Source organism: Nomascus leucogenys, chromosome 2, assembly GCF_006542625.1.
Source record: "Nomascus leucogenys isolate Asia chromosome 2, Asia_NLE_v1, whole genome shotgun sequence".
Lineage (NCBI taxonomy): Eukaryota > Metazoa > Chordata > Mammalia > Primates > Hylobatidae > Nomascus > Nomascus leucogenys.
Genome location: NC_044382.1, coordinates 119,438,915 through 119,464,432, shown reverse-complemented (window position 1 = coordinate 119,464,432; position 25,518 = coordinate 119,438,915). Strand labels below are relative to the sequence as shown.

The window sequence follows — 25,518 nt, the reverse complement described above, 5'->3', positions numbered from 1 at the left end:
TGAAAATTAAATGTCATTTTGACAGAACCACAAGCAAAGATTAAATATATATATTCTATATGATTTCCAGGTCAATCTTCAAAATGAGCTGAAAACAACTGTTTAGAATAGTGTGATTTTGCAGTCTTAGCATTGCTGTTTAGAGTATCAAACGAAATTCTGGGCCACAGATACCCTGCATTTCTCCAGTCTGGGATGCTCCTGTCAGGGCTTTAGAGATGGCCATAGGGATGGAACAAAACACTGATCTGGGATAAGGCATAGCCAACCAAGACAGGAAAAGAGTAACCCATTGGTGGAATCTCATTTTTCCATTACTGACCAATGACAATATACCAATATTCAAATTGTATCACTTTCAATCAGAGGATGAGAAGAGGTTTTCTGCCACTTGGCTCATTTGAGCTCAACCAGGTAGATGCCTGGAGTCTTCTCTAGAGCAACACCTGATTCCTTCAAAGGAGTAAGACAGTTCACTTTCTCGTCAAGGCTTCTGTTTTGCCCTGGTGGACCTCTGAGCCACACGACAGGGAACAGACTGAGTTCTTGAAGGAAGTTAATATCACACAACCCAATTGTCTTGAGTGCATCACAGAGCATTTATGAAAGTTGGCATTTTAAATAACCAAACATAAATTAATCAACTTTGTTAATTGCTCTCCAAGATAAGTATAGAAATGGCCAAGCTTTATGAGCTGAGATTATATTATCTGATCTAAGGTAATAGCCACAGGGAGTAATAATGACAAAACTTGCTCTTAATATATTGGTCAAAATATAGAAAGAGGAAATGCTGAACTTGGTTACTGTGGGTGGTTGGCTGATATCTCTCCAGTGGTCTCTCTCCTTTTTTTTTCTTACTTGCCAAGGAGACAAAAATTCACCCTGAGTGTGTCAGGGGAATAAAAGGACTTCGGAAAAGTTTATAGGAAATTATTGGGTACATTTCTGTTTATCATGTGTTTATGAATATTGTAATACCAATAGTGAAATAACATGTACATAATTTTTTTAAATGCAGACACACATAACATCAAACCATTAAACAGTGTTCAGCCAGTAAATGCTCAACTACTAGCAATGACCCTGATCAGGAACATATCAGTGATGAACATAAGGAAATTAGAATATGGACTAATAGGCAGGAATTACAAGGAAATTACAAATCATTTTACATAGGTTACTATCTGGAAATTTTGCACCATCTAAAGTAAATCTAGACAACATGACTGAATACTTTGCAATGACAAATAAGTGACATAATGGCACTATGATTAATTGACTCTGCTATGTATATTTGTTAATTTTACATTGAGTCAACCATCAAGAAAATGCTAGTGCTGATTCACTTTGTTGACCTTTTTTAAAAACAACTCTAAAACAAAATAAATGGCTTACTAAGTTTATCCTTTGCCTTTTCTGGCATTTACTTTTCTTTTTCCAACTTGAAATACAACCAGCTGCTTCTGTGCAATAAAAACTGATTTATGAAACAAAATGGCTCTCTCCAAATCTTCAGCCTGTAGGCAACCCACCATCAGTTACCATGCATGTGAAACAGGACATAGGGATTGCTAAACATTCTGAATTACAAAATATGTTTAAAATACTATGAAATTGAAGTCACAGTAAAAATTGTTCCTTTCTTTTTAAGTCTTCCACTAAAAATGACTACAGAACCTTGAGGATTATTCGAAAATCAGTATGTAAAAATTTTTTAAAAGTCTTTTGTTAAATCCATGTGTAATGGCAGTGTTGATTAAACCCTTCTGAGGAAATCTAAAACATGCCAGCTAATGGTCATATTCCCACTTTGAGGATAACTGGCATGATATCACCATCATTACACAATCTTCATCATGCAGATTTGATATGGTTCATTAGATTTCCAGAAAGACATATTGCCTGTGATACAAGGATGGCATGCAGCTTAATCCAGGCCTCAAAATCAGATTCTATGTGCAGTTCTTCCTGAATGAAGACACATGGTTGGCTGAGAGTAGATTTTGGTAAGCAAGAATGCTATTGGCATCATGGCAGTACTCAGGAGACTCTAGGCTGTAGTTAAGACTCCAGGGCCCATCAGGAGTCAGAGGGATTGGTCAGTAGATAATTTAGTAATGCCCAGGAAAGTGTTGTTCTTTGAAGTCATGTTAGGAATCATTTCTCCTCTGAAGTAAATGAATGGGCAGGCGTGGTCAAACAGCTTTTACTCAGTGTGTAACATTTCTGAAACACATTCTTTGTGGCCTCCCACCAGCTCCTCAATGCGAGAACTGAGGCCACTTAAATCTAAGCATAGAACTTCAAGTGTCACTTTGCTTAAAATAAAAAGTACTCTAGACTAGTGCTGTCTAATATGGTAGCCACCAGCCACATGTGACTATTGACCACTTGATGTACCAAAGGCCTAACATACAATCCTGATTTTGAAAACAGTATAAAAATAAAGAATTCAAAATATCTCATTACATTTTAATATTGACTATATATTGATAGAATAATTTGGATGAATTGGATTAAAAATACTATACTTTCATCTATTTTTCTTAAAATGTGACTAATAGAAAATCTTAAATGACATGTGCTTGCATTAGATTTATATTTATATAATGCACTTGTTCTGCACAATTAAGTTCTACAACTATATTATTCTAATTTTTACCTATTTATGTGTCCTGGGACAAGTGAAATTACAGTTTGAGAAAAAATACTGGATTCCAATTAGACTTTGTTAATGGGGGAAATAATTCAAGACTGTCCTTCATGGTTATAAAAAAAAAACTAGTTTATGCTATGTAGCTGAACTTATCTCAAAATAAAAACCCGTAATGTAATGTGATGTGTTAGCTCTAAAATGCAAAATGTACTTTATTGTTTGCTGAAATTTGAATTATTTTGCTTTGTGACTATATTGCCAATTAGGAGTGATGTTATGAAGTATTTTGTTAAATTAAATCTCTGTCTACTATTATTTAGCTAAGTAATCTTTGAGATAGACAATACATTCCACTTTAACAAGCAATATAAACATTGGCTGTTCTTTCAAAAATGTTAACATAATTATCCTAACTTAGGATGTATGTATATGAAATCTTTGAATAATTTGAAATGACCAACATTTTTGAAAGTTTGATTTGTTTCCTACTGAAACAACTAAATTAGTCACTATATAGTCATTATCAGAATCTAATCTTTAACATGAGTCAAAATTTAAAAATCCCATTGATTTTTTAAAAATGTAGTTTATAGGTTTAAAAAGATAGAGGGAATTGTCTTCAACTCTTGAGTACTCACGTGGAGGAATGGTAATATGCACTCATTTAAATGAGTAATTTCTAAAATACACACCGGCCATGGTATTTGCATCATTGTTTCTATGGTTCACAGGGCCAAACAATGCAGTCAGCCCTACCCTACTGTTGAAATAATGTAACTGCCCTTGGAACAATATGGCTGTGGGCAGGGAGGAATGATGTGTCTGATCTTTCAGCTAAGTTCCACTTTCTAACAAGACCCCCTTCCCTCTCTTTGCTCTTCCAACACATATACGTGTGTGTGTGTGTGTGTGTGTGTGTGTGTTCAGTCTCATGGTAAAAAGTACAACAGGAAATTGATCCTCTTAAATGGAAATCTTAATGCTTAACAAAGAAGACATTCTTAAAGGTTAAAAATAGAGAGCCCCTTATAATGGACGACATGGGAATTCTGAGAGGGAATAATTAAATGAGGAAGGAAGGAAAGAGGGAATAAGAAAAGTGCTCTCTACTAGATAGTACAAATAAAACAAAACAAAAAATAATCTTCTTCTGAGCCCAGATGATGTGCTTCTTCAGGGGCTCCATATCAGTGACCTGTCAGATTCTTAAACTATGAAAGATAAGAAGTCCTACGTTGTTTTCTTCCCATGAGGATAGTAGTAGAGGGAGATTTGTGATTGAAAAGAAGAATGTCTACTGAGGTCTAACAGCCTCTACAAACTGGAGCTTTAATTTCATTTTCTAATTTAATAGTTTTGAGGGAGAGCCAACATAATTTAAGATGTCTTTTTTTAATGAGGATTTTTGTGTGACAGTCATTTTTATTGTCTTTATTTGGTCTCTGAAAATAATTATTTTTTAAGATGAGTTCTTTTTTAAAATTGAGAAAACCCACCAAAAATGTGACACATAATTAATCTGATAAAATATTCATTTCAGCTCAAACTAGAAACAAATTGGAGATACTTAGTGTGATTTCTATAACGGGGAAAGTGTTTCTATGAAAGTCAAAGAAAAATTAAATTTATTCTGTGAAAAATCATAATAAAATATTAGGTCTAATGTTCCAGCTTTTTAAGAGTCTGATTTGAAATCAGTATTTTTCTTTATTTTTATTTTTGTTTGTTTTTTAAGGTAAATAAATTGCATTGTGCTAAATTTATTGGCAGGCACATTCTCAACACTACATTGTAAAATGTGGGTACTTTCATTCCAAATACAAGAAAAAGACATACTAGCTTTTCATAAATAACTTTAGTTTATAAGTGATATGTGTAGATAACCATCAATTGGATAAAAAAAGAGCTTTGGTAAAGAATAATGTTTTCTTACTCTATTAAAGTCAATAATGAATAATCTTATAATGGAATATTATTCCTACTCTATGAAGACATTTTGGCACTAACCTGTGAAATAGATTTTTCTAAATATTTGAAACTTGGTAATTATAGAGTTTATCCATTAAAATGTTCTTATCTGTAAAGTTGTATAAATTCATGAGTAAATACAATTTTATCTGGAAAATGAAAAGGAATCAATCTTACCTTCATCAGTTTAAGTACAGTCTTACCTTCTTTTCTTCCCTGTTTATTACACCCTAAGCTTTGTCTATCAGAAAGTCATCTTATTGGAGAGCAGGTGAGGGAAAGAATGGAACACAGCATGAGTTTGTAAATTACTTCCTCCAGGGTTGTAAAATGGCAGAATCTTAGAACACTTTGGTTATTATTAATATAGTGCATATAAATAAGAATAAAATAAAGCATTCTCCACACAAGCTTTAGGGACATATGGCTTCATGGCCTTTAAGGATACTTCAATTTCTTACCATTCCAAGTGGATTTTTTTTTGCACATATGTACAACTATCATCTACAAGCATCTCCTTGTAAACAGTTTGAACACATCAATGATAAAAAGTAAAATGTTGTAAAAGTTATGGGAACATGTCTTTTAGCACTACCTAGTATTAGCTAAGCAGTAGTTCAGAGGAATTACTGCCTTGTGAAGAAATTCAAAGGATGTAGGATGGCTAGGTTTTCAAAGCAAAAACAATTTGCTACTATTCACTTCAAATATGTGCCACTGGTTGCTGAAAATGTATGCTTTTAAGTCTTATGTTGTGTTAACTTGCAAAATTTAACTCATCGGTATTAGGTATCCATTACATGCCATAGAAGACACTATTATTTTCATAAAGCAGTCACATGCATTGAAGTTAGAATTACCAACTGGTATATATGTATTTTTTTTGCACCTCAAAAACAGAATCACTATAGTACATATCATGCTTCCACACCTTTCTTGCTGAAGGACAAAGTACATAAAATGCCGGTGTTTGGCTTCCAGATCTGAAGGAAGCTGGTTTAGTACTCTGGCAGGATCACATCTTGCTGTGGAACTTCAAAGCCCACAGCAGAGCTTCCTTGCCCTTCTCTGGGAGCTGCTGCTTCCTCCACAGTCTTCAGCTTCTCCTCTGCTAGGCCCTCCTCTAGTTCCAGGTCAGCCACCTTTATCCCATCCTCCACTGCCTTGGGCACCATTTTGGGGGCCTCTTCAGCATTTATATCTGCACCTTTAACTTTCTCTAAGGCTTGCACCTTCATCAGCTCAGCCTGTGCCCCCTTAACTGTGGCTTGGGCCCCATCGCCTTGAATTTTCTCTCCTTCTGGAATAGCTTTCATGTCCTCGTTGCCATCTTGGATTGGAGAAGGGTCTCGGCTAGGCTTGTGGCTCTCCTGGATGCTGCCATGGCTGCTGCTGGCACTTCCCAGGCGGGAAGAGGCCACCACAGCCTTCACCGCTGCCTGATTGGAAACAGAAGAGTGTCAAGTGTTACCTCTGCTTTAACACCCCAAATCAGAGCTCAACCACAGCTTTGCTTTTAGGGATTCTGTTTTATGCGTTAGTGTTAAAGTTTTCAAAGTACCTTATTCCTAGATTGTTTGCCAAAAGAAAATTTGGAGAATGAACAGTAAAACCTCTTTCATCTCAAATTAAATACAAATTAGTGTATTTAATCATCTGGACAACTGAAAGCCTGAATACATGTGTTTACCTGTGGCTAACCAATTTTTGAAAATTTTAATCTCTGTTACCCAGTGTATTCGTTTTATGGAACACTAGTTCTGTGGATGTTAGTAGTTTTTACCATATGGATGTCATCATGGGGATATAAGAGTTCTGTGATCGAACTAGCTGGAGAAATCCTAGGTGAAGTCAATACTATTTAATTTGGGGTATTTATAATTAATTTGACCATGGAACCTTTCAGATTTATTTAGTCTGTATCAGACTGTAAGCAATGGCTGCATAGGACCCTAATTCTGACCCCCAGCTGCTCTCTGAGATCCTCTACTTACATAGCTAGTCCTAAACACAGTTATGTAATAGAAAAGCTCCTAATCTCTATTCGATAGGTACTATATAAAATGATATATTTAGTTAAGTAATTTATTATATCACTTAAATTTTTACATTTTTGTCAAGTTATTATTTATCTATACTAGTAAATATAGTTTCAAAAATTGTTTCCCAAGTTTTACATATTCTGAAAGAAAACAACTTTCTGAATAAATATCAGTTTTTCCTGAACAATGCTGTTTAAGCAGTACACTTTAATTAGATGAGAAGCAGCAATAATATATTTGGTATGTAAATATCAACATAACAAATTTCCCTTCATTAATCATGTATTCCTTATGATAGTATACGAAAACTTAAGTAGCTTTGTGTCAGCCTTATTGGAGTTTCAAAGCAGGATTTTCCCTGGTGCCTTAAGAAATAGATAATAGCGAGGGGGGTGGGGCCAAGATGGCCGAATAGGAACAGCTCCGGTCTACAGCTCCCAGCCTGAGCGACACAGAAGACTGGTGAGTTCTGCATTTCCGCTTGAGGTACCAGGTTCATCTCACTAGGGAGTGCCAAACAGTGGGGGCAGGACAGTCGGTGCAGTGCACTGTGCGCGAGCCCAAGCAGGGCGAGGCATTGCCTCACCCGGGAAGCGCAAGGGGTCAGGGAGTTCCCTTTCCTAGTCAAACCAAGGGGGAACAGACAGCACCTGGAAAATCGGGTCAGTCCCACCCTAATACTGTGCTTTTCCAACGGGCCTGGAAAACGGCACACCAGGAGATTGTGTCCCACACCTGGCTCAGAGGGTCCTATACCCACGGAGTCTCACTGATTGCTAGCACAGCAGTCTGAGATCAAACTGCAAGGTGGCAGCGAGGCGGGGGGAGGGGCGCCCGCCATTGCCCAGGCTTGCTTAGGTAAACAAAGCAGCCAGGAAGCTCCAACTGAGTGGAGCCCACCACAGCTCAAGGAGGCCTGCCTGCCTCTGTAGGCTCCACCTCTGGGGGCAGGGCACAGACAAACAAAAATTCAGCAGGAACCTCTGCAGACTTAAATGTCCCTGTCTGACTGATGGCTTTGAAGAGAGTAGTGGTTCTCCCAGCATGCAGCTGGAGATCTGAGAACGGACAGACTGCCTCCTAAAGTGGGTCCCTCACCCCTGAGCAGCCTAACTGGGAGTCACCCCCCAGTAGGGACAGACTGACACCTCACTCGGCCGGGTACTCCTCTGAGACAAAACTTCCAGAGGAACTATCAGACAGCTGAATTTGTGGTCTCACGAAAATCCGCTGTTCTGCAGCCACTGCTGCTGACAACCAGCCAAACAGGGTCTGGAGTGGACCTCTAGCAAACTCCAACAGACCTGCAGCTGAGGGTCCTGTCTGGTAGAAGGAAAACTAACAAACTGAAAGGACATCCACACCAAAAACCCATTTGTACATCACCATCATCAAAGACCAAAAGTAGATAAAACCACAAAGATGGGGAAAAAACAGAGCACAAAAACTGGAAACTCTAAAAAGCAGAGCACCTCTCCTCCTCCAAAGGAATGCAGTTCCTCACCAGTAATGGAACAAAGCTGGAAGGAGAATGACTTTGACAAGTTGAGAGAAGAAGGCTTCAGACGATCAAACTACTCCGAGCTATGGGAGGAAATTCAAAACAATAGCAAAGAAGTTAAAAACTTTGAAAAAAAATTAGACGAATGGATAACTAGAATAATTAATCGAGAGAAGGGCTTAAAGGAGCTGATGGAGCTGAAAGCCAAGTTTCGAGAACTACGAGAAGATTGCAGAAGCCTCGGTAGCCGATGCGATCAACTGGAAGAAAGGGTATCAGCAATGGAAGATGAAATGAGTAAAATGAAGCGAGAAAGGAAGTTTAGAGAAAAAAGAATAAAAAGAAACGAACAAAGCCTCCAAGAAATTTGGGACTATGTGAAAAGACCAAACCTATGTCTGATTGGTGTACCTGAAAATGACGGGCAGAAAGGAACCAAGTTGGAAAACACTCTGCAAGATATTATCCAGGAGAACTTCCCCAATCTAGCAAGGCAGGCCAACATTCAAATTCAGAAAATACAGAGAACACCACAAAGATACTCCTCGAGAAGAGCAACTCCAAGACACATAATTGTCAGATTCACCAAAGTTGAAATGAAGGAAAAAATGTTAAGGGCAGCTAGAGAGAAAGGTCGGATTACCCACAAAGGGAAGCCCATCAGACTAACAGCTGATCTCTCGGCAGAAACTCTACAAGCCAGAAGAGAGTGGGGGCTGATATTCAACATTCTTAAAGAAAAGAATTTTCAACCCAGAATTTCCTATCCAGCCAAACTAAGCTTCATAAGTGAAGGAGAAATAAAATACTTTACAAACAAGCAAATGCTGAGTGATTCTGTCACCACCAGGCCTACCCTAAAAGAGCTCCTGAAGGAAGCACTAAACATGGAAAGGAACAACCGGTACCAGCCACTGCAAAAACATGCCAAATTGTAAAGACCATCGAGGCTAGGAAGAAACTGCATCAACTAACGAGCAAAATAACCAACTAACATCATAATGACAGGATCAAATTCACACACAACAATATTAACTTTAAATGTAAATGGGCTAAATGCTGCAATTAGAAGACACAGACTGGCAAACTGGATAAGGAGTCAGGACCCATCAGTGTGCTGTATTCAGGAAACCCATCTCACATGCAGAGACACACATAGACTCAAAATAAAGGGATGGAGGAAGATCTATCAAGCAAATGGGAAACAAAAAAAGGCAGGGGTTGCAATCCTAGTCTCTGATAAAATAGACTTTAAACCAACAAAGATCAAAAGAGACAAAGAAGGCCATTACATAATGGTAAAGGGATCAATTCAACAAGAAAAGCTAACTATCCTAAATATATATGCACCCAACACAGGAGCACCCAGATTCATAAAGCAAGTCCTGAGTGACCTACAAAGGGACTTAAACGGCCACACAATAATAATGGGAGATTTTAACACCCCACTGTCAACATTAGACAGATCAAAGGGACAGAAAGTTAACAAGGATATCCAGGAATTGAACTCAGCTCTGCACAAAGTGGACCTAATAGACATCTACAGAACTCTCCACCCCAAATCAACAGAATATACATTTTTTTCAGCACCACACCACACCTATTCCAAAATTGACCACATAGTTGGAAGTAAAGCTCTCCTCAGCAAATGTGAAAGAACAGAAATTATAACAAACTGTCTCTCAGACCACAGTGCAATCAAACTAGAACTCAGGATTAAGAAACTCACTCAAAACCACTCAACTACATGGAAACTGAACAACCTGCTCCTGAATGACTAGTGGGTACATAATGAAATGAAGGCAGAAATAAAGATGTTCTTTGAAACCAACGAGAACAAAGACACAACATACCAGAATCTCTGGGACACATTCAAAGCAGTGTGTAGAGGGAAATTTATAGCACTAAATGCCCACAAGAGAAAGCAGGAAAGATCCAAAACTGACATCCTAACATCACAATTAAAATAACTAGAAAAGCAAGAGCAAACACATTCAAAAGCTACCAGAAGGCTAGAAATAACTAAAATCAGAGCAGAACTGAAGGAAATAGAGACACAAAAAACCCTTCAAAAAATTAATGAATCCAGGAGCTGGTTTTTTGAAAAGATAAACAAAATTGATAGATCACTAGCAAGACTAATAGAGAAGAAAAGAGAGAAGAATCAAATAGATGCAATAAAAAATGAAAAAGGGGATATCACCACCGATCCCACAGAAATACAATCTACCATCAGAGAATACTACAAACACCTCTATGCAAATAAACTAGAAAATCTAGAAGAAATGGATAAATTCCTCGACAAATACACCCTCCCAAGACTAAACAAGGAGGAAGTTGAATCTCTGAATAGACCAGTAACAGGCTCTGAAATTGTGGCAATAATCAATAGCTTACCAACCAAAAAGAGTCCAGGACCTGATGGATTCACAGCCGAATTCTACCAGAGGTACAAGGAGGAGCTGGTACCATTCCTTCTAAAACTATTCCAATCGATACAAAAAGAGGGAATCCTCCCTAACACATTTTATGAGGCCAGCATCATCCTGATACCAAAGCCTGGCAGAGACATAATCAAAAAAGAGAATTTCAGACCAATATCCTTGATGAACATTGATGCAAAAATCCTCAATAAAATACTGGCAAACCGAATCCAGCAGCACATCAAAAAGCTTATACACCATGATCAAGTGGGCTTCATCCCTGGGATGCAAGGCTGGTTCAACATACGCAAATCAATAAATGTAATCCAGCATATAAACAGAACCAAAGACAAAAACCACATGATTATCTCAATAGATGCAGCAAAGGCCTTTGACAAAATTCAACAACCTTCATGCTAAAAACTGTCAATAAATTCGGTATTGATGGGACGTATCTCAAAATAATAAGAGCTATATGACAAACCCACGGCCAATATCATACTGAATGGGCAAAAACTAGAAGCATTCCCTTTGAAAACTGGCACAAGACAGGGATGCCCTCTCTCACCACCCCTATTCAACATAGTGCTGGAAGTTCTGGCCAGAGAAATCAGGCAGGAGAAGGAAATAAAGGGTATTTAATTAGGAAAAGAGGAAGTCAAATTGTCCCTGTTTGCAGATGACATGATTGTGTATCTAGAAAACCCCATCGTCTCAGCCCAAAATCTCCTTAAGCTGATTAGCAACTTCAGCAAAGTCTCAGGATACAAAATCAATGTACAAAAATCACAAGCATTCTTGTACACCAATCACAGACAAACAGAGAGCCAAATCATGAATGAACTCCCATTCACAATTGCTTCAAAGAGAATAAAATACCATCAGAGTGAACAGGCAACCTACAGAATGGGAGAAAATTTTTGCAACCTACTCATCTGACAAAGGGCTAATATCCAGAATCTACAATTAACTCAAACAAATTTACAAGAAAAAAACAAACAACCCCATCAAAAAGTGGGTGAAGGATATGAACAGACACTTCTCAAAAGAAGACATTTATGCAGCCAAAAAGCACATGAAAAAATGCTCATCATCACTGGTCATCAGAGCAATGCAAATCAAAACCACAATGAGATACCATCTCACACCAGTTAGAATGGCCATCATTAAAAAGTCAGGAAACAACAGGTACTGGAGAGGATGTGGAGAAATAGGAACACTTTTACACTGTTGGTGGGACTGTCAACTAGTTCAACCATTGTGGAAGTCAGTGTGGCGATTCCTCAGGGATCTAGAACTAGAAATACCATTTGACCCAGCCATCCCATTACTGGGTATATACCCAAAGGATTATAAATCATGCTGTTATAAAGACATATGCACACGTATGTTTATTGCGGCACTATTCACAATAGCAAAGACTTGGAACCAACCCAAATGTCCAACAACGACAGACTGGATTAAGAAAATGTGGCACATATACACCATGGAATACTATGCAGCCATAAAAAATGATGAGTTCATGTCCTTTGTAGGGACATGGATGAAACTGGAAAACATCATTCTCAGTAAACTATCGCAAGGACAAAAAACCAAACACTGCATGTTCTCACTCATAGGTAGGAATTGAACAATGAGAACTCATAGACACAGGAACGGGAACATCACACTCTGGGGACTGTTGCGGGGTGGGGGGAGGGGGGAGGGACAGCATTAGGAGATATACCTAATGCTAAATGACGAGTTAATGGGTGCAGCAAAACAACATGGCACATGGATACATGTGTAACAAACCTGCACATTGTACACATGTACCCTAAAACCTAAAGTATAATAATAATACTACTACTAATAATAATAATAATAAAAGATTATACTAATTTTTCAGGAACAATAAAGTTGGACCAAAAAAAAAAAAGAAATGGATAATCGCATTAGATGAAGAATGGTAGAACTGTTATTGATAGATCAAGATGAGATAAATTTTTTGAAAACAAAACAAAACAAAACAAAATATATGCTATCTTACCTTAAGCTTACGCCGGGCATTGAATTCTTGGAGCTTCTTTTGAGCGGTATCCATGTGTACAAAATTGGCTGCTTTACCTGTGACCCACGGATGCTGGAGAGCTTGAAAGGTAGTCAGCCGTTTCTTTGGATCCAAAACAATTAATTTTCTGACCTGAAATAATAAAGAACCATAAACTTAGCGAGGTTTTTAGGATGACCTGGGCTTGCCCTCAGCTTACAAACTTACAGGTCTTATTCCATTTCCCAGCAGTACCACTAAATATATGTTAGAAAAAAATTGTTTAAGTCCTCAGGGGCCACTGTAGGTAGGAACAGCTTCAGGTAGCAGTAGCTGAGGGCGTATGAGAAGACAGGGCCATGTACCACCTGAGACCCCGAAAGTGGCAGACGGCTTTCCAACAGAAGTCAAGAAACAGCTCCTCACTTGCCTGTGGACTGGAAGTTCTTTGAAGGCAGAACCAGCAAAATAATTCTGGGCTGTGCTTCACAATCACCTAGAATTCAGAACTTAAAGTACATCTCTATGGTAACAGAATGGAATGATTCATGCATCATCATTCTTTCTGTGGGGATTAAATGGCGAACAAAAGGGAGAGTATCCCAGCACTTACGGAATACTACCTTATGTTTCTATCTTGGGGTTTATAGTTCTTTCTAACCCCTTGAGGGTACTTGAAGGACTAAGCCCAGAGTTTAAAAATCATTTTATAATCCAAGAAGTTAGTGGCTTGAGGGCATGATTTGCTTAAAGAATGGAATCCAATCAATGGCAGCCCATTCTTGGGAGGTTTACTCCTGCTTGTGAGGATGGGCAGTCAATAAATTGCCAGGAAGGTCAGCAAATAAAATAATCCACAGTCCTGGGCTTAGTAGGGGTGACCTGATATGAGGTAGAGACTATTGGGAGTCAGGAAGTGTGTTCAAGCCCTGGTTATGCCACTTGCTACTTTTGTGGCCCTAGATATAGACAAATATATAACTTGCCTGTGGACACCCCCTCAGGCCCTTTCCTTACAGAATCTTATTTCCACTTTAATTCCTTTGTAATTGCTTCTTAGATGCATATATAACTTTTTAAAAACTCACGTAATCTTTTAGTAGCCTTATCATTTGGAACTACTGGTGCCAATTCATAAATGAGGGAAGCAGGGAAGCAGGGAAGCTCAGAAAGATTTAGTGACTTGTCTCAGGTCAGTCACTTTGGAATTGATGAAGCCTGTATTTAAACTCAGGTCTGTGTATGTCAGAGCGCATCTTCTGGCCACTACAGCATGATGTCTCCAAGGTGGTCAATCTCTCTGTACCTTGGCCTGGTCATGTGTAAAATAAGGAGCTTTGAATGATTGTAGGTCTCAGGTCTTTTCTAACTCTAATTACCTAAGGAGACATGAACATAGGCTAAGGAAATCAGGCGGCAAGTCAAATGAGGAATAAATACTATCTGGTTCTCTCTTCACTTCCTTTCTGCAAAAGAATGTGTGTTTGGGCTAGATTTGTACTGGGCAGAGACATGAGGCTTTTTAGGTTTAAAATCTGAGAGGACATGGAGGAAGGTAGGATGGTTAAGAGAAAGGAGGCATGGTAGTAAATAAAAATCTGATAGTAGTCATGGCTATTATCCATTGAACAGGACTACTAATAATTTTATGTAAATGAGCCCTAATCCTTACAACATTTTTGACAATTAGGTATTTTCTTTTTACTTTCCAATCATTTTTCTCTTCTCCCTCCTCATTACTATCTTCCTCACAAAAATACAAAGAATTTATTGAAAGTCAATGTGCACCAAAAATTTATATACACCATTGTTAATCTTTACATTTGAAGATATTGATAACAATCCTAACTGAATTATTAGAAAACTTTCTGAAGGTCAGAATCACACTCAAAGCTTTGCCATTACCCTGCAGTACCCCTTACATCCAATTCCCCAACTCCTCAGCACTTAGTCTCTGCCGATGACACAACAGATGTGGGTTTTGCTAGTGAGTATACATTTATGGAGCTCAAGGATTCTTCCAGTTCTGAAGTTTTAAGCAGTGATAAACTAACATGGGATCTAGCCGAATGAAGGAACATCAAAGCTAACCCTTTTATTCACTTAATATTTATTAAGGGTGAAAAGAAATGGAAAGAGGGCTAAATAAGAGTACTATTATTAAGTTAGTTGATATTAGTTACTTAACATACATTATGTTCCTTAATTCTCACAACAACCTAGAGATAGGTACAATTATCATCCTAGATGAGAAAACTAAAGCATAGCAAGGTTAGATCATGAGCCCAAGGTTACACTTCCAGGACATGACAAAGAGGGAACTTAAATCGAGGTGTGTCAGACTCTGAAACTTCATGGTGTACTTCCGGATCCATTGTTTCATCCAATAAACATTTACTGAGTCTGTCCTATATGCCTATGAGGTTGTAAGGTCTGGGTACACACGCTTTGTCCTGACCCAGAGCTTAAAATCTAATTAGGGAGGACCATTAAATATATAAGTGATGACTGTTATGAACTGGGGAGTGCAGGGGGTAAAGGAAGATTTTGGCAGAAGGAACCAACTGTAGGTGGGAGGGACTGAAGGGGAAGGCCGACTATGCCTCCCAAAGGATGTCTAGCGGCAGCTAGGGCTTGAGAATAAGTGTTACCCAGGGGTGTGTGTGTGTGTATGCGTGTGTGTGTGTGCGCACGCGCGTGTGTGTGTGTACATGCGTATGTGTAATGGAGAAGAAGGTGGGGAGGAAGAAAGAACATTACAGAGCAGAAGAAAGAGCCATGGCAATATCCTGAGCTATGCTGATGAGAAACTAGAAGTGTGGTGCACTACAGTGAAAAGTGATCAAAGGAGAGAGATGTGAAGTGAGTGATGGCATAGGAGAGAGTGGCAGGCCCCAGACCAGGCAGCGTCCTGTAGATCTTGTTATGGGTTTTGGATTTTTTCCTAAGATTCTTAAAGCAGGTCAAGGACATGATGCGATTTATTTATAAGACCATCCCTCTGGATCTTGTGCAGACTGTATTTGAGAAAGGCATGAGAAGAGGCAGGGAGATCAGATAGGAGGTTGGGGCAGTGGTCCGGAGGCGAGAACTGGATGGATTCAAGGGGTGTTTAGGAGCATGGGGTATGACTTGAGGAAGGATTTGCAATGACATGTCTATACATCACACATCACACACACTGACTTTCTCTTCCCAGTCATGCTGGAAAAGCCATGAGCCTTAGGGAATCTGTTCCATGAAGGAACAAAGAGGGTAAGGAAGAAATGCTTGAAGAAAAAAGAGCACAGGAAAGGGAGTCTGGACAACTGGATCAGCCCTAATAATGTCTTTCTGCTGGGAAGCTGTATGACCTTAGCAGTCATTTCACCTCTCTGGTCTTTAGCATTCTCATCTTTAAAATGAGAGGAGGACTAGATGCCTCCTAAGACCTCTTCTACATCTAACCTTCTATGATTCAAAAGTCAGCTTTTGATTATGTCTGTGTGGTTGTTCTCTAGTTGATTGATGAGAAATGTTTCAATCTCATGTTAGCATCCTCTTTATTTTATAAGAGGTGAGTGACCTCCCCAGAAGGTATGGATTTCCTGAATGCAAACAAATGTCAATATTAACTTAAGTGAGAAGCAATGTAAAAACAAACAAACAAAATGAACTATTAACACAGTGGAACATTTTTATAATGCCAACGATGCATAATGGGACTTATGTTACTATCAGGATATTTTAATAAATTTGATGAAATTTCAGGGAGCAATATTGTTTTACTTGAAGTATATCTAGACTGGGTGCAGTGGCTCACACCTGTAATCCCAGCACTTTGGGAGGCCACAGTGGGAGGATCGCCTGAGGGCAGGAGTTTGAGACCAGCCTGGGCAACATAGCAAGACCCCATGTTTCAAAAAACTTTTAAAAATTAGCTGGGTGTGGTGTCATGCACCTGTGTCCCAGCTACTCAGGAGGTTGAGGTGGGAGGATTGCTTAAGCCCAGGAGTTGGAGGCTGCAGTGAGCCATGATCACGCCATTACATTCCAGCCTGGGTGACAGTGAGACCTTGTCTCAAAAACAAACAAACAAAAAAGAAATGAAGTTTATCTAAATTCTAGGCAACTGCAAGCCATGTTAAAACAGAATTCTGTGTAAATTGTGTTTGAATTCACCCAGCACAGCTTTCTTCATAAGCAAGGTTTTTATGCTTATCAGGTAGTAAAAGCTCATTAATATTGTAGTAATGGTAGTTTACGATAATTCAACTAGTGATGAGTCAAAAACATATCTAGTCTTTATTCTCTAAGGAAAATGTATTAATGAACTAATTTTATTAAAAATACTTTAAAATTGAAAGAAAATATGGCATTAATAAGGGTAAAATTTTAAAAAATTGTACTGCCCATTAATTCGTAAAAATAAATTTATTTCATTTTGTTTCATTTTGTTTTGGTTACACTTACCAAGTCCTTGGCATTTAGAGATACTTCATCCCACCAGGGGGAGATAAAGTAATATTCACAATTCAGAATTCTCCTGAACATGAACTGATCGCCTCTTTCATCATAGAATGGTTCAAATCCACAAAGTCTAGAGGAACAAAATATAGAGAATAAAATGTCTTTAAAAGCTCAAGTATATTTCATCAAATTTCTGTAGGAATTCAGGACTGTTCTTTTTCACTGCTTCCTGCTATGGAAGCAAGTCTACTCAGCTTAAGTATGCAATTGCCTTATTATAATTCACTATTTATAGTGTAAACACACAATCAAGTCCTCAGAAAGTAGGAATTAATATAAAACCAACTTAGGATTTCTACAAAAAGCTATAATAATAATTATAATTATTGTGTAATAATATTATTATTATACAGAAGAACAATAATAATAATAGCTAACATTACAGACATTATGCTAAAGCCTTTCCATGGATTTTTTGACAGGTATTGAGAAGACAGACAGACAGGCAGACAGAGATAGAACAGACTTCCAATTTAGTATGAAAGGGAAGAGCTGGGATTTTGAGAGTAAAGAAATTAACAAGTGGAAATTAGAAATTTTCACTTATTTTTATTCTGCCCTATTATATGAAATCCTCCATAGAAATGAGTAAAGCTTTATGATATTTCCATTCCATTCCAGTTTGGATTTCAGAGTGAACAAAGACAGAAACTGAAACTATTGTCAGGGAATGACCTTAAAAGATGTATAAGATTAATATAGTCACCAGATGCAGCCAAAGAGATGAGCACCCTCAATTTACCTCATTCTTTGTATCATTTTCTACTATGGAGTCAACTTAAAAATGAATGGGAAAAGTGGGATAAAAGGGACAGAGAACTCTCTTGGGCATCTTAACAAGAGAGAAAGGAAAAGCGAGTTGTTTGGGACCACCAAGTATCCACTGTTTATAGACGGGTGGAAGTTCTAAAATCAGTAGCGGCCAAGAGAGAACTGCTTAAAAAAGCCCATGCCAGGGCATGTGTTGCATGTGTTCCATTTGAAAAAAAATGAGGGTGGGAGGGAGGATGAATAAAAGACATTTTCCCAAAGGCTTCACTCAAGCTGGCCAGGTCGGTACATAGCATGAAAAATTAAACTGCATCCTAACACAATGAGTTTTTAGAAAGAAGCAGTTTTGTATGTCCTTTTGCTCACAGAATGTCCCAATGGGAATGTTTGTCTCTTCCAGATATTCTGGAGACAGCGCGAAAAATGTAAGGCCTGACAGTGCAGAGGCCTGGGCCAATGCATTCTCCCCTTCCCTACTGAGAAGTCTGCACAGAGAATCCCGCTCCTGACCCCCCTGTGGAAGAGCAGCCTAAGGTGAGACGGGGCACACGTCCTCACCTTGACAATGAGAGAGTCTGGCCTTGCCTGCCCTGCCCTGCTCTCCACAACACTAGAAACCTAGGGCCTGTTGCAGTTAGTCATGGAGAAATGAGCCAGCTTTCTAGACTTAGTTTGGGAGTTTCCTTATATTTCCCTTTCTGAAAATCTAGAAACAAAAATGATCACTGAAGGGTTATAGTGCTCAAATGCCTTTTCTCTCATTTCAATCCTATCAGTGACTTTTTGCTTTGGTGACAGAGGTAAAAGGTGTCAACTTCGAGCCTTAGGGCAGAACTGTAGTGTTGAAAGCTGAAGGAGAGAGTTTGAATCTCTGATGTTATCTGATTTCTGATCATATCATAAGGCCCAGTCCTGCAGCTTTTGTCTGTAGGGGCAGAGGGTTTAGGTATAAAAGGTAAAGATACGAGAATTCCTGGGAGAAAAAATAGAATGGCCTTCATTTTCAGCCTAATGGCATTCTTAGAAATAGCAAGGCCATATCAATAGCCTGGTGGTGACATGCTAGAACTCTTAAGAAGGAAAGAGTGGGCCAGGTGCGGTGGGTCACACCTGTAATCCCAGCACTTTGGGAGGCTGAGGCAGGTGGAACCTGAGGTCAGGAGTTTGAGACCAGGCTGGCCAGCATGGTGAAACCCCATCTCTACTAAAAATACAAAAAATTAGCTGGGCATGGTGGCACGAGCTTGTAATCCCAGGTACTTGGGGGGCTGGAGCAGAAGAATCGCTTGAACCCAAGGCGGAGGTTGCAGTGAGCCAAGATTGTGCCACTGCACTCTAGCCTGGGAGACAGAACAAGACTTCATCTCAAAACACATACACACACACACACACACACAAAAAAAAAAAAAAAAAAAAAGAAGCAAAGAGTGAAGTTAAAATGCAGCAGTAGCCACAAGAAGAAGGACAAAAGAGGTAACAGAATTCTTTACACTGATAGGAAGAATCCAATGCCTATTCATGGCTTTATTAAAAAAAAAAACAGCCCCAGAGTTTATGTACATACAGACAAGTATCGGTAAAGCAAATGCCTCAACATTTGGAAGACAGAAGAAAGAATCTGACTGAAGCTTATAATGTAGCTTCATTGTAAGATTTACTTTCCCAGGAAGCATTAACAAAATGGATCTTTAGTTCTAATTCTTCATTTGGTTACTTCTGTACTCTACTCTGTCTGTCTCCAAGCCACTCTGGTGAAATGAGTGAGATGTTAGAGGTCATAATCTCAGGTGCCCAGCAGGCCACTAAGTGTACATTAAATCAATCTAATAAAGAAGATACAGAGATCAAGTTGCACAACCCACTAGAGAAAATGTGCCAGTTGACCGTGCCAGTGGACTTCACCAATTATTAAAGAACTACAGAGTAAATAAAACGTCCTCAGGCTTAGGGCCTGACAGAAGTTAGCCAAAAACTAAAGAATATTAGTTGTAAGCAGCACTGTTGTTTTCATTTTGGAGGCTACCACTCTTACTTTCAACTAAACCTATTAATTAATTACCTTAAATGTATAAAGATAAAAGAAATATATAAAATAGTTTGTATAATTTGGTAATGGACTAGAGGATAGGACAGATTTTTAGAACTATCTTCAGGGTTACAATAAAATATTTCTCAAGTAATTATATTTTTCCCTTCATTTTCCCATGTCAGTGATATCATTAAGTTTTATGCATTCCACATTCCAATTTTTCTGGGTAAATGCAACTTAATTTCCTACTTCCATCTCTCCAAGTTCTTTCGTATCATTAATACTTAATGCCTCCCATTACATTTCAACAATGTACCTTCCAATTCTTGGTACATTGGTACATAAATTGGGTATATTTATACTTTAGGGGCAAACCTACATTTTGGGGACAAAAACACGATTCTTTACCTCTCCAAATTCCTCTCAAGCTTTTCTTTTTCCTTTGTTTTGTTTTTGTTTTTGAGTCAGAGTTCTGTCACCCAGGCTGGAGTGCAGTGGCACGATCTCGGCTCACTGCAACCTCCGCCTCCTGGGTTCACGCCATTCTCCTGCCTCAGCCTCCCGAGTAGCTGGGACTACAGGCGCCCACTACCACACCCTGCTAATTTTTTATATTTTTAGTAGTGATGGGGTTTCACCATGTTAGCCAGGATGGTCTCGATCTCCTGACCTCATGGATCCACCCGTCTCGGCCTCCCAAAGTGCTGGGATTACAGGTGTGAGCCACTGTGCCCGGCCCCTCTCAAGCTTTTCTAAAGACACAAGGAATTGAGCACACAAAATATCTTTTTGTATTACATATTAGTGGATGGCTATTTTATCAGTTGCTTGTTAAACCTTTTTGTCTTTGCCATCAACCATTGTATATCAGGTAAACTTAGAGTTTGCTAACATGCTTGTGGGCCCTACCACAGTTAGCCCATTCCTAGTCCATATCACCTGGACATTGAATTTTTTAAGATCACTATTAAATTAAAAACAACTTTCATTAAAAGCATTCTGCTATGGACTGAATTGTATTCCCCCTCCAACCCCAAAATCCATATGTTGATGCCCCAGCTCCCAATGAGATAGTATTTGGAGATGGAGCCCTTGGGAGGCAATCAGGTTTCGATGAGGTCATGAGAGTGGGGTCTTCCTCATGGGATTAGTCCCCTCATAAGAAAAGAATCCACAGAGCTTGCTCTCTCTTTCTCCCCACCATGTGAGGACACCGTGAGAGGGTGGCCATCCGCAAGTCAGGAGACGGCCCTCAGCAGAAGCTGACTGTGCTGACACCCTGGTCTTGGACTTCCAGCCCCTCAAAACAGTGAGAAAATAACTTTCTGTTATTTAAGCCACCCAGTCTATATATTTTGTTATGTCAGCCCAGGTAGACTAGTATACCTACTTTCAAACCCTTCAAAATTTCTCTAAATTAGAATATTATGCATTCCAACAACTAACTTTGTTGTACTCTCTAAATGGCAACTAAGTCTCCTTGTTTTGAACTAAACTCTTGAAAGCATCGGTATCTTATTTTCCAGTTGTTCTACAGTATTCTTCCTTCTCAGACGCTCTTCTATTTGGTTGATTTTTTTCATCACCACCTGCAGTTCCACCATGTCTTTGGCAAATTTCATGAAACTCCTTATTTCTTGTCAGACAGGAGCTCAGGAATGGATTTAGGGATACCAGGGATTAAAATATTTCACTCATTATTTTCCCCAAGAAATTTGTGTAGGGTGTTAAATTTAAGACCCTTGAAAACCTAACAGAAATAAGAAACAAAATTGATAGCTAAAAATGCATTTAAAATATTCCTGATAAGAAATATACCAGTTTGAAATTGCTTAAGAAATTGAATAGTCATTTGCCCTTTTAAAAGGACTAAGTCTAACAATTTTATATGAGATGCAAATGAGTAAAATAAGAGCAAGTTTACACAGGTGGTCTTGGGCTCATATTCTTTACTATTGTCAAGTAGTAAATTGTTCCCTAAATCTGCTGTACATTACATCGTGGATATAGACATAGGAGAGCCCTGGACAAGAACTCCAGTCTCAAGAAAATTACAAAATAAAAAGCAATGTTCATTTTCAGGAAATTCTATCACTAACTGCATTTAGTATGTAACAGAAAATCACAAAAAGGCAAAAAGTAATCTTTATGCTTTTTATGAGAATTAGAGGTATCTAGAAAATGTCACAGAAAGGTGAATAGTTTACATAAATATTGCTTTTCTTCACTTACAAGATGTAGGTGATTATTCCTACAGACCACATGTCCACCTCAGGTCCATAGGCACAACCTCTAAGAATTTCAGGTGCTGCAGAAAAAGTGAAAATTGTGTTAAATTAGAGCTTAGTCAATATTTATATTTTAATATCAAGCAATGGGAAAGAAACAAATTGATCAAAAAAAATTCCTGATCAGTTTTATAACCAATCTTCTCTCCCCAAACCACAGTATGAAGCTATAAATACTTATGTCTATTTTAGTAGGAGAGATTATAGTGCATCTGTGTTTGGGATGCATAAAATAACACTATTAACTTTAATATTCTATGTCAGAATATCACGATACTACTCAAATCAAGTAGATAGAGCTGTATGTCTGCTACAAAAATGCAGTACTTCAAAGGGAGCTTTGTACAAAGAAAAGAAAGAAATGAAAGTTAAGCATAATAAGGGAGAAAAAAGTCACAAGTATGCTGCCTTAAGATCTAGACCTGCTGGGAGCAGGGTGTGTCAGCAAGTGTGTGGGTCTGACAGTGTGCAGGGTGGGAACCAGCGCAGATGGTGAGGAGGGTTGACAAGTATCTAGTCTGGACAGTTGCAGCAGGAGCTAGGAGGTGTCCTGGCACATGTCCTGGCATTGAGAGATGCATGTAGGTCTCCAGAGAGCAGCTGATCCCAATCAGCTTCAGGTCATGAACTGAGAAAGGGGAACTTATTTGTGCACAGTGAGGCAGCTAGTATTAGTTCTGCCTGCAGTTGTGAAAAAGGAAGGCTTTCTCAGCCATAAAATAGCCCTGGTGTGGAGAATAGCAGTATCTTTTATATTTTTATTACCTTAGATTTGTGAAAATGGGTAATTAACTGGATCCAGGCACTTTCCCTGAGTAGTAAGGGTGTTATTTGTTTGCCTAATTAACAACAGAAGAAAAGGGAAAGTGAGAGCCCCACCATCTATGGAGAAATAGAGCTCAGGCCTATTGTCCAGAGTGGCCTTTCTTGATTATGAACACAAGTGCGGCAGGTGCCAGCAGCGTTCTTGAAGAAGTAGCTTCTTGATTAATGCTGATGGCTGCTTGAGGAAGGCCTTGGGGATGAGGACACCACCCCATTCTCTGGGATGGGGGGTTGGAATGCAAGTAAACAGGATTCTCTGTCCATGCTGGCTGGAAATGTCACATTCACTGTTGCCTATCAAGATGAGCTCTGGGGCTGGGCGAAGTGGCTCACACCTGTAACCCTAGCACTTTGGGAGATCGAGGCAGGTGGATCACCTGAGGTCAGGAGTTTAAGTCCAGCCTGGCCAACATGGTGAAACCCTGTCTCTACTAAAAATACAAAAAAATTAGCCAGGCATGATGGTAGGTGCCTGTAATCCCAGCTACTTGTGAGGCTGAGGCAGGAGAATAGCTTGAACCCAGGAGGTGGAGGTTGCAGAGATGGCGCCACTGCACTCCAACCTGGGCAACAGAACAAGACTCCGTCTCAAAAAAATAAATAAATAAATAAAAGAAAGAAAAAAAGTGACCTCTGGAAGGAGGCTATCCTCATGGGACTGTGGATTTACCATACAGGAAGGAATACTGTGCGCGTTCCACTGACCTCTTCCCAAACTATCCCTTAGCTCTCATCATGTTCCAATTTCCCTGTAGAAGCTGGGTTACATAAAATATGAGGAGTCTTCAAAAAGTTCATGGTAAATGCATATTATAAAAAGTTATGCATGAATCTCACAATGTTTTGTACCAAAATAAACTTATACTAACTTGTCATAACATGTCCAAACAGGATCTAGTCTGAGACACTAAAAAGGCTAAGACTTCCGTTTGAAAAGAGCCTCTATCTGAGCAACATGAATTCTGCTAAAACTGGAGCAAGAACAAACATCAAATTTATGGTAAAGCTTGGGTGGAAGAATGGCAAAATCACTGAGGCTTTATGAAAAGTTTGTGGGGACAATGTTCTAAAGAAATTAACAGTACACAAGCGGATAACTCATTTTAAGAAGGGATAAGACAATGTTGAAGACAAAGCCCACAGTGGCAGATCATCCACATCATTTTTTGAGAAAAAAATTAATCTTGCTCATGGCCTAATTGAAGAGGACTGGCAACAGCAGAAACAATAGCCAACATCACGGACATCGGTGAATTCTGCTTACACAATTCTGACTGAAAAATTAAAAGTTGAGCCAAGTTTCCACTCGATGGGTGACAACACTGTTGCATCTAGATCGATGCAGATAAAAATAGAGCTTTCAATGGAAATTTTAAACAAGTGGGATTGAAATCCTGAGCCTGAGTCTTCAAAGAATTGTAACAGGAGATAAAACATGGCTTTACCAGTATAATCCTGAAGACAAGGCACAATCAAAGCAATGGCTACCAAGAGGTAGAAGTGGTCCAGGCTAAGCAAAAACAGATTGGTAAAGAGCAAGTGTCATGGCAATGTTTTTTTTTTTTTGATGCTCAAGGCATTTTGCCTGTTGACTTTCTGGAGGGCCAAAGAAAAATAACGTGTTTCATATGAGACTGTTTTGAGAGTTAGCCAAAGCTGTAGCAGAAAAATTCCCATGAAACCTTCACCAGAGAATCCTTCTCCACCACAAAAATGCTCAAGCTCATTCCTCTTACCAAACAAGGACAATTTGGTGAGACTTTCAATAGAAAATCATCAGGCATCTACCTTACAGTAGTAACTTGGTTCCTTCTGACTTCTTTTTGTTTCCTTATCTTACAATCTCGATAAGGAACACTTATTGTTTTTTCAGTTAATAATGTAAAAAAGACTGCATTGACATGGTTAAATTCCCAGGATCCTCAGTTCTCTAGGGATAGACTAAATGGGTGGTGTTATCACTTACAAAAGTGTCTGGACCTTGATGCAGTTTATGTTGAGATATAAAGTTTATATTTTTTCATCATTTTCACCATTTTCTGACAAACTTTTTGAAGTGCCCCCTATATGAGGTAAAGAACCTGTACGATCAAAGAAGGGTGTGCATTCTAGCACTCTATACAGCAATTCAGCAAGATGCACCCCCTAAGGAACTGTATCTGTAGCCAAAAAGCTTTTTTTAATCTATAGATGAATTATTCCTAGAAAACTTTTCTTTTAAGGTTTAATTAACAAAATTAAGAAACATGCATGGCTGATACCAACTACCATCATTCACTCTGTCAGGTTAGCTTTCATTCTCTGGGGCAATCTGTACCCACAGAAAGTGTCTTTGAGCCCAACAGCCCTGACAGAGAACTTTCGCTTGTAAAGGGGAACTCAGATTATGCTGCCATTGCAGGAAGGCTGCTATTGCCTATTTTTGTCTCTGGGAGCTATTCCAGTCAAGGAGCCAAATGCACACATATTGAGCA

General features: G+C 38.9%; 1 protein-coding gene across 1 annotated transcript in view; it reads right to left on the bottom strand.

Annotated features, from left to right (window-relative positions):
* Nucleotides 1-25,518, bottom strand: part of CAMK4 (calcium/calmodulin dependent protein kinase IV) — a 265,759-nt gene continuing 240,241 nt past the window's right edge. The window contains exons 9-12 of the mRNA XM_003259823.3: nucleotides 22,164-22,239; nucleotides 17,075-17,201; nucleotides 12,623-12,775; nucleotides 1-6,066 (exon numbers count right to left, since the gene is read on the bottom strand). Of these exons, the coding sequence (XP_003259871.1) occupies nucleotides 5,626-6,066; nucleotides 12,623-12,775; nucleotides 17,075-17,201; nucleotides 22,164-22,239 (797 nt within the window). The 3' untranslated portion in view covers nucleotides 1-5,625. The remainder of the gene's footprint in view (nucleotides 6,067-12,622; nucleotides 12,776-17,074; nucleotides 17,202-22,163; nucleotides 22,240-25,518) is intronic.